Below are 15396 nucleotides of genomic sequence, written 5' to 3'. Positions count from 1 at the left end.
CCACCGACAGGCTAGGCCTAAACCCAAACCCACCGACAGGCTAGGCCTAAACCCACCCACCGACAGGCTAGGCCTAAACCCACCCACCGACAGGCTAGGCCTAAACCCACCCACCGACAGGCTAGACCTAAACCCACCCCCGACAGGCTAGGCCTAAACCCACCGACAGGCTAGGCCTAAACCCACCGACAGCTTACGAGCAGAAGTATCATGCAACACTGAATAAACCAGTGTCTTAAAAAGGAGAGAACGGCTGAATCCCTTAAGGCCTACATAATAGAATGATTCTTAAATAAAAAAATAAAAAAATGTAATATTTACAGCCATGTCATTTAAAATAATGTTTATAAATTCATTTTTGACAAATATAGACTAACTTAGAAATGCCTAGTGCAACATCTGTCCAGCCACATCCCTCAGTTATGGGATTACTTGCAATGATTGTGATATATGTGGTTGTTTAACATTACACGTGTGTATGTATTTTTATAATGTCAAATAAACTCAAATCTTTACAATTTTATCTTTATTTAACTGGCAAGTCAGTTAAGAACAAATTCTTATTTACAACAGCCTACCTAGGAACAGTGGGTTAACTGCCTTGTTCATGGAGCCAAACGACAGATTTGTACCTTGTCAGCTCGGGGATTCGATCTTGCAACCTTTCGGTTACTAGTCCAACGCTCTAACCACTAGGCTACGCTGCCACCCACAATACATGAAGTACAGTAGCTAGTTACCAGCATAACACAGGTGGCTATCAGTCTGGTGGGTTCAAACATTCTCTTCAGCTGCTTCAGAGGTCCCATCAGGAAACAGGTGCTGCAGACACAAGGAGAAAACACACAGGTTTAAAACCGTATAAATAAAAATGTCACATGGATTCTATTTCTATTATTTATATGTTGGAAAGACTACAGATTGATCAAAAGAGACCAGGAAAAATAAACTTTTTGTTGTTGCGGATATTATTGATGAGAGACCTTGACATGAATGCAACAACACTAAAAAAAAACAGACAAGCAAAAATAATACATTCTTATTTGAAATGTGAATAGGTATCCACTGGGGAGCCAGGCCCAGCCACTGGGGAGCCAGGCCCAGCCACTGGGGAGCCAGGCCCAGCCACTGGGGAGCCAGGCCCAGCCACTGGGGAGCCAGGCCCAGCCACTGGGGAGCCAGGCCCAGCCACTGGGGAGCCAGGCCCAGCCACTGGGGAGCCAGGCGCAGCCACTGGGGAGCCAGGCCCAGCCACTGGGGAGCCAGGCCCAGCCAATTAGAATGAGTTTATTCCCACAAAAAGGCTTTATTATAGACAGAAATACTCCTCCGTTTCATCAGCTGTCTGGGTGGCTGGTCGCAGACGATGCCGCAGATGAAGAAGCTGCTCAAAAAAATAAAGGGAACACTTAAACAACACATCCTAGATCTGAATGAAAGAAATAATCTTATTAAATACTTTTTTCTTTACATAGTTGAATGTGCTGACAACAAAATCACACAAAAACAATCAATGGAAATCCAATTTATCAACCCATGGAGGTCTGGATTTGGAGTCACACTCAAAATTAAAGTGGAAAACCACACTACAGGCTGATCCAACTTTGATGTAATGTCCTTAAAACAAGTCAAAATGAGGCTCAGTAGTGTGTGTGGCCTCCACGTGCCTGTATGACCTCCCTACAACGCCTGGGCATGCTCCTGATGAGTTGGCGGATGGTCTCCTGAGGGATCTCCTCCCAGACCTGGACTAAAGCATCTGCCAACTCCTGAACAGTCTGTGGTGCAACGTGACGTTGGTGGATGGAGCAAGACATGATGTCCCAGATGTGCTCAATTGGATTCAGGTCTGGGGAACGGGGGGGCCAGTCCATAGCATCAATGCCTTCCTCATGCAGGAACTGCTGACACACCCCAGCCACATGAGGTCTAGCATTGTCTTGCATTAGGAGGAACCCAGGGACAACCGCACCAGCATATGGTCTCACAAAGGGTCTGAGGATCTCATCTCAGTACCTAATGGCAGTCAGGCTACCTCTGGCGAGCACATGGAGGGCTGTGCGGCCCCCGCAAAGAAATGCCACCCCACACCATGACTGACCCACCGCCAAACCGGTCATGCTGGAGGATGTTGCAGGCAGCAGAACGTTCTCCACGGCGTCTCCAGACTCTGTCACGTCTGTCACGTGCTCAGTGTGAACCTGCTTTCATCTGTGAAGAGCACAGGGTGCAAGTGGCGAATTTGCCAATCTTGGTGTTCTCTGGCAAATGCCAAACGTCCTGCACGGTGTTGGGCTGTAAGCACAACCCCCACCTGTGGACGTCGGGCCCTCATACCACCCTCATGGAGTCTGTTTCTGACCGCTTGAGCAGACACATGCACCTTTGTGGCCTGCTGGAGGTCATTTTGCAGGGCTCTGGCAGTGCTCCTCCTGCACCTCCTTGCACAAAGGCGGAGGTAGCGGTCCTGCTGCTGGGTTGTTGCCCTCCTACGACCTCCTCCACGTCTCCTGATGTACTGGCCTGTCTCCTGGTAGCGCCTCCATGCTCTGGACACTACGCTGACAGACACAGCAAACCTTCTTGCCACAGCTCGCATTGATGTGCCATCCTGGATGAGCTGCACTACCTGAGCCACTTGTGTGGGTTGTAGACTCCGTCTCATGCTACCACTAGAGTGAAAGCACCGCCAGCATTCAAAAGTGACCAAAACATCAGCCAGGAAGCATAGGAACTGAGAAGTGGTCTGTGGTCCCCACCAGCAGAACCACTCCTTTATTGGGGGTGTCTTGCTAATTGCCTATAATTTCCACCTGTTGTCTATTCCATTTGCACAACAGCATGTGAAATTTATTGTCAGTGTTGCTTCCTAAGTGGACAGTTTGATTTCACAGAAGTGTGATTGACTTGGAGTTACATTGTGTTGTTTAAGTGTTCCCTTTATTTTTTTGAGCAGTGTATATATATTGCAATTATTCCGGAATGAGTGAGCGTTCATGTGCAAAGGCTTAGCATTTCAATTGTTATAACTCAGCTGACCCCCACTTCCCTTTTGTCCACCAAGCCGGTTTAGCCCACATTCCCCTCTAACCATATCTACTTGTTTGTTTGTTTGTGTGCATTTCTGTGATTGATTATTTAGTTAAATAATTTATTTACTAAGACAATTGATGTATGGATGACTCATAGTGAAGACTGGGTTCGTGCAGATAACCAACAATTTACGACGTTTGGAATGAGACTGACGTGAGGTAAAGAATAATTCATTAATTAGAAGACTAATTGATCAGATATTAAAATATCTGAAAGTTATATTAGGAAAATTATAACTTTGTAATCTGAATATTTTCCTTGGTGCCCCGACTTCCTAGTTAATTACAGTTACATGATTAAGTTAGTTTAATCACGTCATAATAATAATAATAATTACAGAGAATTTATTTGATAAAAATAGGTCTTCAGTTTAATGATGCCAAAGACACGACATGTATGTATTTGTATAATGGTTTTATAGGGACCTGCTGGTGGGCCTAGGTGTATATATATTATGCAACATGAAACGCATGGTTACTTATACACCTGCCTACCTGAATATACGCCTTCAATTCAAATATGACGGTCTGAGCACTTCAAGTTACTGTGTGGACAAAAGCCCTTGTCTGCATTACAAATGGCACACTATTCCTTACATAGTGTACAATAGGCCCTAGTCAAAAAAGTAGTGCACTACATAGGGAATAGGGTGCCATTTGGTGAAAAAGGCCCAGTGTAAACATGACACTACTGTTTGTGGTTCAGAACAGTAAGTTAGGACACACTGAACCAGTTTCTTTTCACAGTGTTGTCGTTGTGGAAACACATAGGATGACAGAAGACACGTGAAACAAAGAGATGTCACAGTTCACCGTCCGGTAGGAAAATGATACCGTGTCAAAAAAGACAGCTACACGAGGTTGTGATGACGCGACGCCCGTCTGTGATAACCAATCAAATGAATTTCAGTAAGCAGAAGCACAGTGGCATGGAAACACTCCCAAATAAGGGAGAAGAAGAAAAAAAACTTAGAGGGGAGGAACCAGGCTCAGAGGAGAAGAACCGCGAAAGAAGTGTTGGTCCCATGTTTCATGAGTTGAATCACAAAAAGCTATTTCTCTCAACGTTTATTCACAAATTTGTTTACATCCCTGTTTTGTGAGCATTTCTCCTTTGCCAAGATAATCCATCCACCTGACAGTTGTGGCATATCAAGAAGCTGATTAAACAGCATGATCATTATACAGGTGCACCTTGTGCTGGGGACAACAACAAAAAAGGACACTCTAAAATGTGCAGTTTTGTCACGCAACACAATGCCACAGATGTGTCATGTTTTGAGGGAGCGTAGAATTGGCATGCTGACTGAAGGAATGTCCCCCAGAGCTGTTTCCAAATCATTTAATGTTCATTTATCTACAACAAGCTGCCTCCAATGTTTTTTGTTTTCAAAAACAACATTTTAAGATATATATTTTTTTTTTTATAAAAAAATTCTGCAGTACGTCCACCAGGCCTCACAACCGCAGACCACAGGTAACCATGCCAGCCCAGGACCCCCACATCCGGCTTCTACACCTGCGGCATCATCTGAGGCGGGGTGGAGGGGTGCTGAGGAATATTTCTGTCTGTAATAAAGCCCTTTTGTGAAGAAAAACTCATTCTGATTGGCTGGACCTGGCTCCCCAGTGGGTGTGCATGGCTGCCAAGTGGGTGGGCCTATGCCCTCTAAGGCCCACCCATGGCTGCACCCCTGCCAGTCATGTAAAATCCATAGATTAGGGCCTAAAACTTAAAGAGAGAGAGGGTACCTCATGATAAGATGTAGACCACACTAAGACTGTCTATTTACCAGGACAAATCAACTAATGCTGGCACTAAGACCGCACTGAACGAGCGAAATAGGGCCATAAGAAAACAAGAAAATGCTCATCAAGAAGAGGCGCTCCTAGTGGCCGGGGTCTTTAATGCAGGCAAACTTAAATCCGTTTTACCTCATTTCTACCAGCATGTTAAATGTGCAACCAGAGAAGAAAAAAAAATACCTCTAGACCACCTATCAAACAAGAAAAGCATCAATACAGGACTAAGATGGAATCGTACTACACTGGCTCTGACGCTCGTCGAATGTGGCAGGATTTGCAAACTATTACGGACTACAAAAGGAAACCCAGCCGCGAGCTGCCCAGTGAATCGAGCCTACCAGATAGGCTGAATGCTTTTTATTCTCGCTTTTTATGCTTGCGTCGAGGCAAGCAACACTGAAGCATACAGCTGACATTTTCAACCTCTCCCTGACCAAGTCTGTAATACCTACATGTTTCAAGCAGACCACCATAGTCCCTGTGCCCAAGGAAGCAAAGGTAACCTGCCTAAATGACTACCGCCCTGTAGCTCTCACGTCAGTAGCCATTTAGTGCTTTGAAAGGCTGGTCATGGCTCACATCAACACCATCATCCTGGAAACCCTAGACCCACTCCAATTCACACATCACCCCAAAGGATCCACAGATGACACAATCTCAATCGCACTACACACTGCCCTTTCCCACGTGGACAAAAGGAACACCTATGTGAGAATGCTGTTCATCGACTACAGCTCAGCGATCAACACCATAGTGCCCACTAAGCTAAGGACCCTGGGACTAAACACCTCCCCCTGCAACTGGATCCTGGACTTCCTGATGGGCCGTCCCCAGGTGTTAAGGTATGCAACAACACGTCTATCACGCTAATCCTCAACATGGGGGCACCACAGGGGTGCATGCTTAGTCCCCTCCTGTACTCCCTGTTCACTCATGACTGCATGGCCAAACACGACTCCCAACACCGTCATTAAGTTTGCTGACGACACAACAGTGGTAGGCCTGATCACCGACAACGATGAGACAACCAATAAGGAGGTGGTCAGAGACCTGGCAGTGTGGTGCCAGGACAACAACCTCCCCCTCAACGTGAGCAAGACAAAGGATCTGATCGCAGACTACAGGAAAAGGAGGACTGAGTATGCCCCCATTCTCATCGAAGGGGCTGCAGTGGAGCAGAATGAGAGCTTCAAGTTCCTTGGCGTCCACATCACCAAACTATCATGGTCCAAACACGCCAAGACAGTCATGAAGAGGGCACGACAACACCTTTTCCCCCCTCAGGAGACTGACAGATCCTCAAAAAGTTCTACAGCTGCACCATCGAGAGCATCCTGACCGGTTGCGTCACCGCCTGGTATGGTAACTACTCGGCATCCAACCGTAAGGCGTGTAGTGTACACGGCCCAGTTCATCACTGGGACAAAGCTTCCTGCCATCCAGGACCAGGCGGTGTCAGAGGAAGGCCCCCCAAAAAATAGTCAGAGACTCCAGTCACCCAAGTCATAGACTGTTTTCTCTGCTACCACACGGCATGTGGTACCGGAGCGCCAAGTCTAGGACCAACTAGGCAAGTCAGCTACCGTCCCACCTGGCCAACATCCAGTGAAATTGCAGAGCGCCAAATTCAAAAACAGAAATACTCATTATAAAAATTCAGAAAACATACAAGTGTTATACATGGGTTTAAAGATGAACTTCAGTGCCAGATTTCAAGAAGGCTTTACGGCGAAAGCATACCATGCGATTATCTGAGAACAGCGCCCAGCAGACAAATCATTCCAAATAGTTACCAGCCAAGTAGAGGAGTTCCACAAGTCAGAGATAGCAATAGAATTAATCACTTACCTTTGATGATCTTCATATGGTTGCAACTCACAAGACTCCCATTTACTCAATAAAATGTTTGTTTTGTTCGATAAAGTCCCTCTTTATATCCAAAAACCTTAGGTTTTTTTGCGTGTTTTGTTCAGTAATCCACAGGCTCAAAGGCAGTCAGAACAGACAGACAAAAAATCCGAAAAGTATCAGTGACGTTCGTAGAAACATGCCAAACGATGTTTATAATCAATCCTCAGGTTGTTTTTAGTCATAATAATCAATAACATTTCAACCGGACAAAAGCTTCGTCAATATAAAAGGTCTTACACTCCCTCATTTTTCAGAATACAAGCCTGAAACAATTTCTAAAGACTGTTGACATCTAGTGGAAGCCATAGGAAGTGCAATTTGAGTCCTAAGTCAATGGATACTGTAATGGTATTCAATAGAAAACTACAAACATTTAAAAAATCCCACTTCCTTGATGGATTTTTCTCAGGTTTTCACCTGCCATATCGGTTCTGTTATACTCACAAGACATTATTTTAACAGTTTTGGAAACTTTAGAGTGTTTTCTATCCAAAATCTACCAATTATAAGCATATCCTAGCTTCTGGGCCTGAGTAGCAGGAAGTTTACTTTAGGCATGCTTTTCATCCGAAGGTGAAAATAGTGCCTCTACCCTAATGAAGTTAAGAAAAAAAAATCTTATTTACAATGACGGCTTACCCCGGAAGACGCTGGGCCAATTGTGCGCCGCCCTATGGGACTCCCAATCACAGTCGGATGTGATGCAGCCTGGATTCAAACCAGGGACTGCAGTGACTCCTCTTGCACTGAGATGCAGTGTCTTAGACGACAGCGCCACTCGGGAGGGGATAACTATTCATTTATTTAGTAAATGTTTTCTTAACTGCATCGTTGGTTAAGAGCTTGAAAGTAAGCATTTCACTCTAAGGTGTACCTGCTGTATTTGGTGCATGTGACAAAAATTGGATTTGATTTAATGAATTTATTGAAAATTGACTGATTTCCTTATATGAACTGTAACTCAGTAAAATCTTTGAAATTGTTGCATGTTGAGTTTATATATTTTGGTTCAGTGTTATAGTAAGTAAGCATTTGACAAGTTAGCCTTGTCCGAGCCGGAACGGCCCATAGGGGCAGGAGCCCATCTCCTGATTAGAGCAGCACAGAAAAAAATAAAATAATCTATGAAATGAAATGTATGCATTCACTACTGTAAGTCGCTCTGGATAAGAGCGTCTGCTAAATGACTAAAATGTAAAAATGTAATTAGAATTACAATCCCTGGACAAAACGCAAGTCTGTCGTGGGGCCTTATCCCCAATCAATCTCCTTCATGCCGAGTGCCAAGCAAGGCATTGGGTCCCATTTTTAGAGTCTATTGGTATGACTGGTATGTTGGAGAGAGTCACGTGTAATACATTTATCTGACAGCTCAACCCTCTCTTGATTCTAAACCCAACACACCTGTTCCACCATCAGGAATTCAATCAAAAGACATTACTGAACTGTACAAAAATGTAATGAACTATAGAAACCCTTTACCACAATGAATCCTAGACAGCTGTGCATTGTGTCCAAAGCAACTTACTTAGAGTACAGTGAGTGCATGGGGACAACAAAAAATGGTGTGTGTGTGGTCCCTGCGGGAAATTACCCTACGACCTTGGTGTTCGTTAGTGCCATGCTCTTACCTACTGAGCCACACAGGACTACCACATCAAGCTCAATGGCGAACCCGTCCAATGTGCTTCTGTTCTGTCTGAACATTTAAAAAAAAAAAAAAATGCTACACAGTATGTCAGACAAACCGAATGGTCTTACTGACACCTGAAACATAGAAATAGAACCGCTAGAACAGGGGACTGAATTCTACATTCCGTGACTTGGAACACCCCTGGACAATGAACTCAAAGTAGACTTTGGCAGCTACTTTACAGACTGCTACTGAGTACACTCCAAGCTGAGTGACGGGACAGCAGATCAATAATTGATAGGTCATTTGTAAAGTGTGGACCAAAAAAATAAAAAAACATTTAAAAAAAGGTTCGGCACCCCATCAATCACGTTAGTGGAGCGTTGCTAAACATTCAAATCAACGCACAGATGTTAGAAAACACCAACAACTCAATGTGTCTGGGTCAAGTCCATCCAAAGTCAAGTTAAATGGATAGGAGGGAACTTAGTGAAATTACCTCACATTAAAATTACAATAGAAGTGTAATGCAATTTTAAAAATGTAAAAAGTATATCAAATAAGTATGCATTTAGTGTAGCTTAATTCCTGAATTGTTTGTAGTGGAAATAGCTTTGTCTTTAGCTCTGGCAGTAACAACAGCATTGGGCTACAGCTTCCCTGTAGCTCAGTTGGTAGAGCATGGTGTTTGCAACGCCAGGGTTGTGGGTTCGATTCCCACGGGGGGCCAGCAAAAAAAAAAAAATGTATGAAATGTATGCATTCACTACTGTAAGTCGCTCTGGATAAGAGCGTCTGCTAAAATGACTTAAAAAAATTAAAAAAAATGAACATAACGAATGAATGGACTCACCTGGAGAGTGCAGCAAGGTTACCTAGTGTGTAGAACACAGCAAACAGCTTGGTGCCATTGGGTAAGAACAGCAGTGCAGTGCCCTGGTTAAAACACACACAACATGAAATCATTACCATGTCCACCTAGGCATCATCCTACCATTCAGTTTGTTTGAGCAGTCTGATCGGCTAAAGAAACTCCTGGAAGACAAGATCAATGTTACCTGGAATTAGACTATTTGGTAAATAACAGGGAAGTCAAATTATTTAAAAATGCTAATATTTGTATTGTTTCTGTATTTTATTTTGAACAAGAAGGATTAGTGGGCCTAAGGAAAACGGTTTCCTGAAATGTTACAAATACAGTGTTACGTGATCGCCACCTAGTGGTGAAACACCATATCACCTTCTACAGATGGACCTGCTGGTTCACAAACACAGGATCCTTCAGTCATTAAGCTTTTCCTTTTTAAAGTTCATCATATAGTCCAGGGCTCTACAACCCTGTTCCAGGAGCGCTACCGTCCTGTAGGTTTTCGCTCGGCTGATTCAGCTCATCAACCAGCTATATATTAAAATGAGGTGTGCCAGATAACCTGCAGGAGTGTTCTTCTCCTGGCTGTGTCTCCTACGGTGTAAACCTACAGGAGGGTTTCTATCCAGGACCAGGGTTGGAGAGCCCTGCTGTAAACCTACAGGAGGGTATCTCTCCAGGAACAGGGTTGGAGTTAAAACCTACAGGAGGGTATCTCTCCAGGAACAGGGTTGGAGTTAAAACCTACAGGACGGTATCTCTCCAGGAACAGGGTTGGAGTTAAAACCTACAGGACGGTATCTCTCCAGGAACAGGGTTGGAGTTAAAACCTACAGGATGGTATCTCTCCAGGAACAGGGTTGGAGTTAAAACCTACAGGAGGGTAACTCTCCAGGAACAGGGTTGGAGTTAAAACCTACAGGAGGGTATCTCTCCAGGAACAGGGTTGGAGAGCCCTGATGTAAACCTACAGGAGGGTATCTCTCCAGGAACAGGGTTGGAGTTAAAACCTACAGGAGGGTAACTCTCCAGGAACAGGGTTGGAGTTAAAATCTACAGGAAGGTATCTCTCCAGGAACAGGGTTGGAGTTAAAACCTACAGGACGGTATCTCTCCAGGAACAGGGTTGGAGTTAAAACCTACAGGAAGGTATCTCTCCAGGAACAGGGTTGGAGTTAAAACCTACAGGAGGGTATCTCTCCAGGAACAGGGTTGGAGTTAAAACCTACAGGATGGTATCTCTCCAGGAACAGGGTTGGAGTTAAAACCTACAGGAAGGTATCTCTCCAGGAACAGGGTTGGAGTTAAAACCTACAGGAAGGTATCTCTCCAGGAACAGGGTTGGAGTTAAAATCTACAGGACGGTATCTCTCCAGGAACAGGGTTGGAGAGAAATGCTGTAGGTTATTAGATAAAGGCTCTGTTCTTGTGGAATAAACCCATGGTGTTTAACACCAACCTGACCACTCTCCTTAAGAAAGACCAAATGGTGCATACAAATACATGATTCATGTTAGACATATTCCTGAACTAGTAGAATCAATGACGAATGAGGGGATAATATAGAGGGCCTCTGTTATGAATGGCACTCAACAGTTTTATTAACGCAGTGTGAATAATCAGTCTCCAGAGGTGTTATCAGTACAACCCTTTTGTAGACAGACCATAACCACACTAACAGAGGAGATAACTGATCTGTAGACAGACCATAACCACACTAACAGAGGAGATAACTGATCTGTAGACAGACCAGACCACACTAACAGAGGAGATAACTGATCTGTAGACAGACCAGACCACACTAACAGAGGAGATAACTGATCTGTAGACAGACCAGACCACACTAACAGAGGAGATAACTGATCTGTAGACAGACCAGACCACACTAACAGAGGAGATAACTGATCTGTAGACAGACCAGACCACACTAACAGAGGAGACAACTGATCTGTAGACAGACCAGACCACACTAACAGAGGAGATAACTGATCTGTAGACAGACCATAACCACACTAACAGAGTGGATAACTGATCTGTAGACAGACCAGACCAGACTAACAGAGGAGATAACTGATCTGTAGACAGACCAGACCACACTAACAGAGTGGATAACTGATCTGTAGACAGACCAGACCAGACTAACAGAGGAGATAACTGATCTGTAGACAGACCAGACCAGACTAACAGAGGAGATAACTGATCTGTAGACAGACCAGACCACACTAACAGAGGAGATAACTGATCTGTAGACAGACCAGACCAGACTAACAGAGGAGATAACTGATCTGTAGACAGACCAGACCAGACTAACAGAGGAGATAACTGATCTGTAGACAGACCAGACCACACTAACAGAGTGGATAACTGATCTGTAGACAGACCAGACCAGACTAACAGAGGAGATAACTGATCTGTAGACAGACCAGACCACACTAACAGAGTGGATAACTGATCTGTAGACAGACCAGACCACACTAACAGAGGAGATAACTGATCTGTAGACAGACCAGAACCACACTAACAGAGTGGATAACTGATCTGTAGACAGACCAGACCACACTAACAGAGGAGATAACTGATCTGTAGACAGACCAGACCACACTAACAGAGGAGATAACTGATCTGTAGACAGACCAGACCACACTAACAGAGGAGATAACTGATCTGTAGACAGACCAGAACCACACTAACAGAGGAGATAACTGATCTGTAGACAGACCAGACCACACTAACAGAGGAGATAACTGATCTGTAGACAGACCAGACCACACTAACAGAGGAGATAACTGATCTGTAGACAGACCAGAACCACACTAACAGAGTGGATAACTGATCTGTAGACAGACCAGACCAGACTAACAGAGGAGATAACTGATCTGTAGACAGACCAGACCACACTAACAGAGGAGATAACTGATCTGTAGACAGACCAGACCAGACCACACTAACAGAGGAGATAACTGATCTGTAGACAGACCAGACCACACTAACAGAGTGGAAAGGTACAGATACTATCCACTGTGACTAAGGTTTTACTTTTGTTTTCTCTGACACAGAGACTGAACTCATGTACCTTCTCACCTGAGGGTGAGATCCCCAACAGAATTAGGAAAAGGTCAACAAAACACGTCAATCAGCTGTCCAAACAACGGTGGGAACGGACTCTAGAACAAGCTCCGGGGAAACTTAGTTGGACAAGGAAATGCTGAATAACCTTACGGCTTGATAGAGCTGCTGTGGTTTACTGTAGAGTACAGTCATCACTGGCATCATGCCGTGGTTTACTGTAGAGTACAGTCATCACTGGCATCATGTGGTTTACTGTAGAGTACAGTCATCACTGGTATCATGCTGTGGACAGATACTTGTTTGTGGAGGTGGATGGCAGAAGGAGAATACTGTACAGTGTAAACAAGGAAGAGAATGTGAAAACAAAGTGCTTTGTGGATGGAAACAGCCGTGGGTATTGGAAGGGAAGAGGGGAATGTGCAACCAAACATTACAACAGATAGTGAAACAATAATAAGTATTTTCTACAACTAAAAACGTCAACAACACACAAACTGATGAAACTACCGGCGTGGTCCAGACAGACAGGCCACAGCCTGTAAACTGCCTCAGAGTAGTATTGATCTCTATTGATCTCTGATCAGTTTGGCCTTTTAGATTACAGTTTACGCAATTATATGGACGGGGGGGCCTAACTCATATAGGCTGGTTAGCTGACGTCGTCACCAAAACCATGCGTGCTCGTCAACGCGGCAGAAGGCCGTGTGTTGCTATGGTTCTGAATGGCCAGATAGCCAGCAACAATGACGAAGAAGCTGTCATGATGGGAATGGTCAGTGACTCCTTCCAGCTAGTCTCATCTTGTTATTGATACCATGTCTTGTTTTGAATGATGCTAATATGGTTAAAATTAGCTAGCTAGTCAACTACTGTAACAATATATTTGAAAAGACAAGTGGTCATTGTCTAACTTTATGTTTTCAATAAACATTAAAGATGAAATATAGTTTACATTGGGGTGGCGGGTAACCTAGTGGTTAGAGCGTTGGACTAGTAACCGGAAGGTTGCTAGATCGAATCCCCCGAGCTGACAAGGTAAAAATCTGTCGTTCTGCCCCCAGAACAAGGCAGTTAACACACTGTTCCTAGTCTGTCATTGTAAATAAGAACTTGTTCTTAACTGACTTGCCTAGTTAAAAAAAAGTTTTATTAAAACATACCATCAATAATCTAAGCCAAACCCCATCTGTTTTGTCCCATAGTTGCACATGCATCAGTTTTGTTGCTAAAAAAACCAACCCATCTATAGGTCTATAGAGTACAGCCCGGGTCAACAATAGTGCACTATATTAGGGAAAAGGGTACGATTACAGACTCAGAATACCACTGAAATAGGGTGAAATCTCACCAGTATGGAGCACAGGATGCCTGACGCGAAGCATATGACGAACCACTTCACCCGGGTGCTGTAGCTGAGCGTCGAGGCATCCAGGACCTGAGGAGAGAGAGAGAGAGAGAACAATGGCAGGATGTCACAAGACAGACGGGCAACAACCCAAAGCACAGACCCAGGATCCCAAGGTCTCTCTTCCTACTGGATGGTTCTACCAAGCTGACCAGTGGCAAAGAAGAGAGTGTAAGTTAAAGTAAGGTCAATGTTTGTGTACACACACAAAAAAAACATCCAATTACACAAACAGTTACACACAAACAAAGGAACATAGGTCAACTTCTATGACACCAGCGCAAATCAATATTTGTTTCAAGACATTGATAAACACAAGACAGGAAATGGAAAGCCATGTAATGTAAATTAGCTGAGCATCATTGTGTTTTTTTAAACTAATGTTCGGTTTTTGAAGTGTCCATTACTAGCAGGGGAAATAAACACAACGTCTACATGTCTTCAAACTAAGTGAATAAATTAGACACAGCCTGTCTTCTTCATGTGGATGAAAACCAGTGTTCAACACAAACCTTACCTCATCTGATCCATCTCCTTATGAAAGCATGTAAAAAAGAGCAGCGATGCATAACAATACACAGGATTAAAACGATAAGAAGACAGTATTAGTTGTCAAAAGAGCCATACAATTCAATTAGGGATGTCTATGGTCACAACTCGCTAGTTTTACTCCTACTACCTAGTTTACCAAACTAGATTTCAGCTACAGTCGACATACAACACAACACAATGTGTATTAGTTATAAACACAAGCTATATAGAGTGGAGAGATTAAAATAGTCGTGACTCCAAGAACAAGGAAATAATGCATTTGATGTGGTCCCACATTAATGTACCACTCGACTCAAGGTTGTTAGCTAGTTAGTTAGTTAGCTAGTTAGTTAGTTAGCTAGTTAGTTAGTTAGCTAGTTAGTTAGCTAGCCAGTTAGTTAGTTATCTAGCCAGTTAGTTAGTTAGCTAGCCAGTTAGTTAGTTAGCTAGCCAGTTAGTTAGTTAGCTAGTTAGTTAGCTAGCCAGTTAGCTAGTCAGTCCTTTAGCTAGCCAGTTAGCTAGCCAGTTAGCTAGCCAGTTAGCTAGTTAGTTAGCTAGTCAGTTAGCTAGCCAGTTAGTTAGTTAGCCAGTTAGTTAGTTAGCTTGCTAGCTAACTGGCTAACTAACTCAAAGCCCAGATAAAATACAACACCCCGCTGTGTTTACCTGCGCCGTGAGCCCTGCTTCCTCGTTGTCTTCTCGTCCTCCTATCATACTACGAAGTTTGTCCATCGTTGACAATAAATATGTCTATAAGTGTATTTATTTATTTGTTTTAGGAGCTAAATGAGCTAGCTAAGTAAATAACTTCCGGAGACCTTCACGGTGAGGCGTGTCTGTTTGTTACCACCTGACAGAGCAGAGGAAAAACACACCGGTGAACCACGGCCCGTAATAATGTTATAATAATGTCTCAGCTGGCATTAAAAGTGGCCTCTCTGATCCGCGGTTTACACTGATCCAACACTGGCCGGTTTGCACTGATCCAACACTGGCCGGTTTATACTGATCCAACACTGGCCGGTTTGCACTGATCCAACACTGGCCGGTTTGCACTGATCCAACACTGGCCGGTTTGCAC

The 15396-nt window shown here is 43.9% G+C and overlaps 1 protein-coding gene across 1 annotated transcript in view; it reads right to left on the bottom strand.

The window, feature by feature from the left end:
• sft2a (Vesicle transport protein SFT2A) overlaps window positions 1-15140 on the bottom strand; it is a 33829-nt gene extending 18689 nt beyond the window's left edge. Inside the window, 4 exon segments of the mRNA NM_001146389.1 lie at window positions 741-822; window positions 9296-9378; window positions 13728-13814; window positions 14982-15140. Of these exon segments, the coding sequence (NP_001139861.1) occupies window positions 741-822; window positions 9296-9378; window positions 13728-13814; window positions 14982-15047 (318 nt within the window). The 5' untranslated portion in view covers window positions 15048-15140.
• Window positions 15141-15396: the final 256 nt, after the last annotated feature.

The sequence above is a fragment of the Salmo salar genome, chromosome 28, assembly GCF_965601325.2.
Source record: "Salmo salar chromosome 28, fSalSal1, whole genome shotgun sequence".
NCBI lineage: Eukaryota > Metazoa > Chordata > Actinopteri > Salmoniformes > Salmonidae > Salmo > Salmo salar.
Note: the sequence above shows the minus strand (reverse complement) of the source record. Positions and strands in the feature narration are given on the sequence as shown.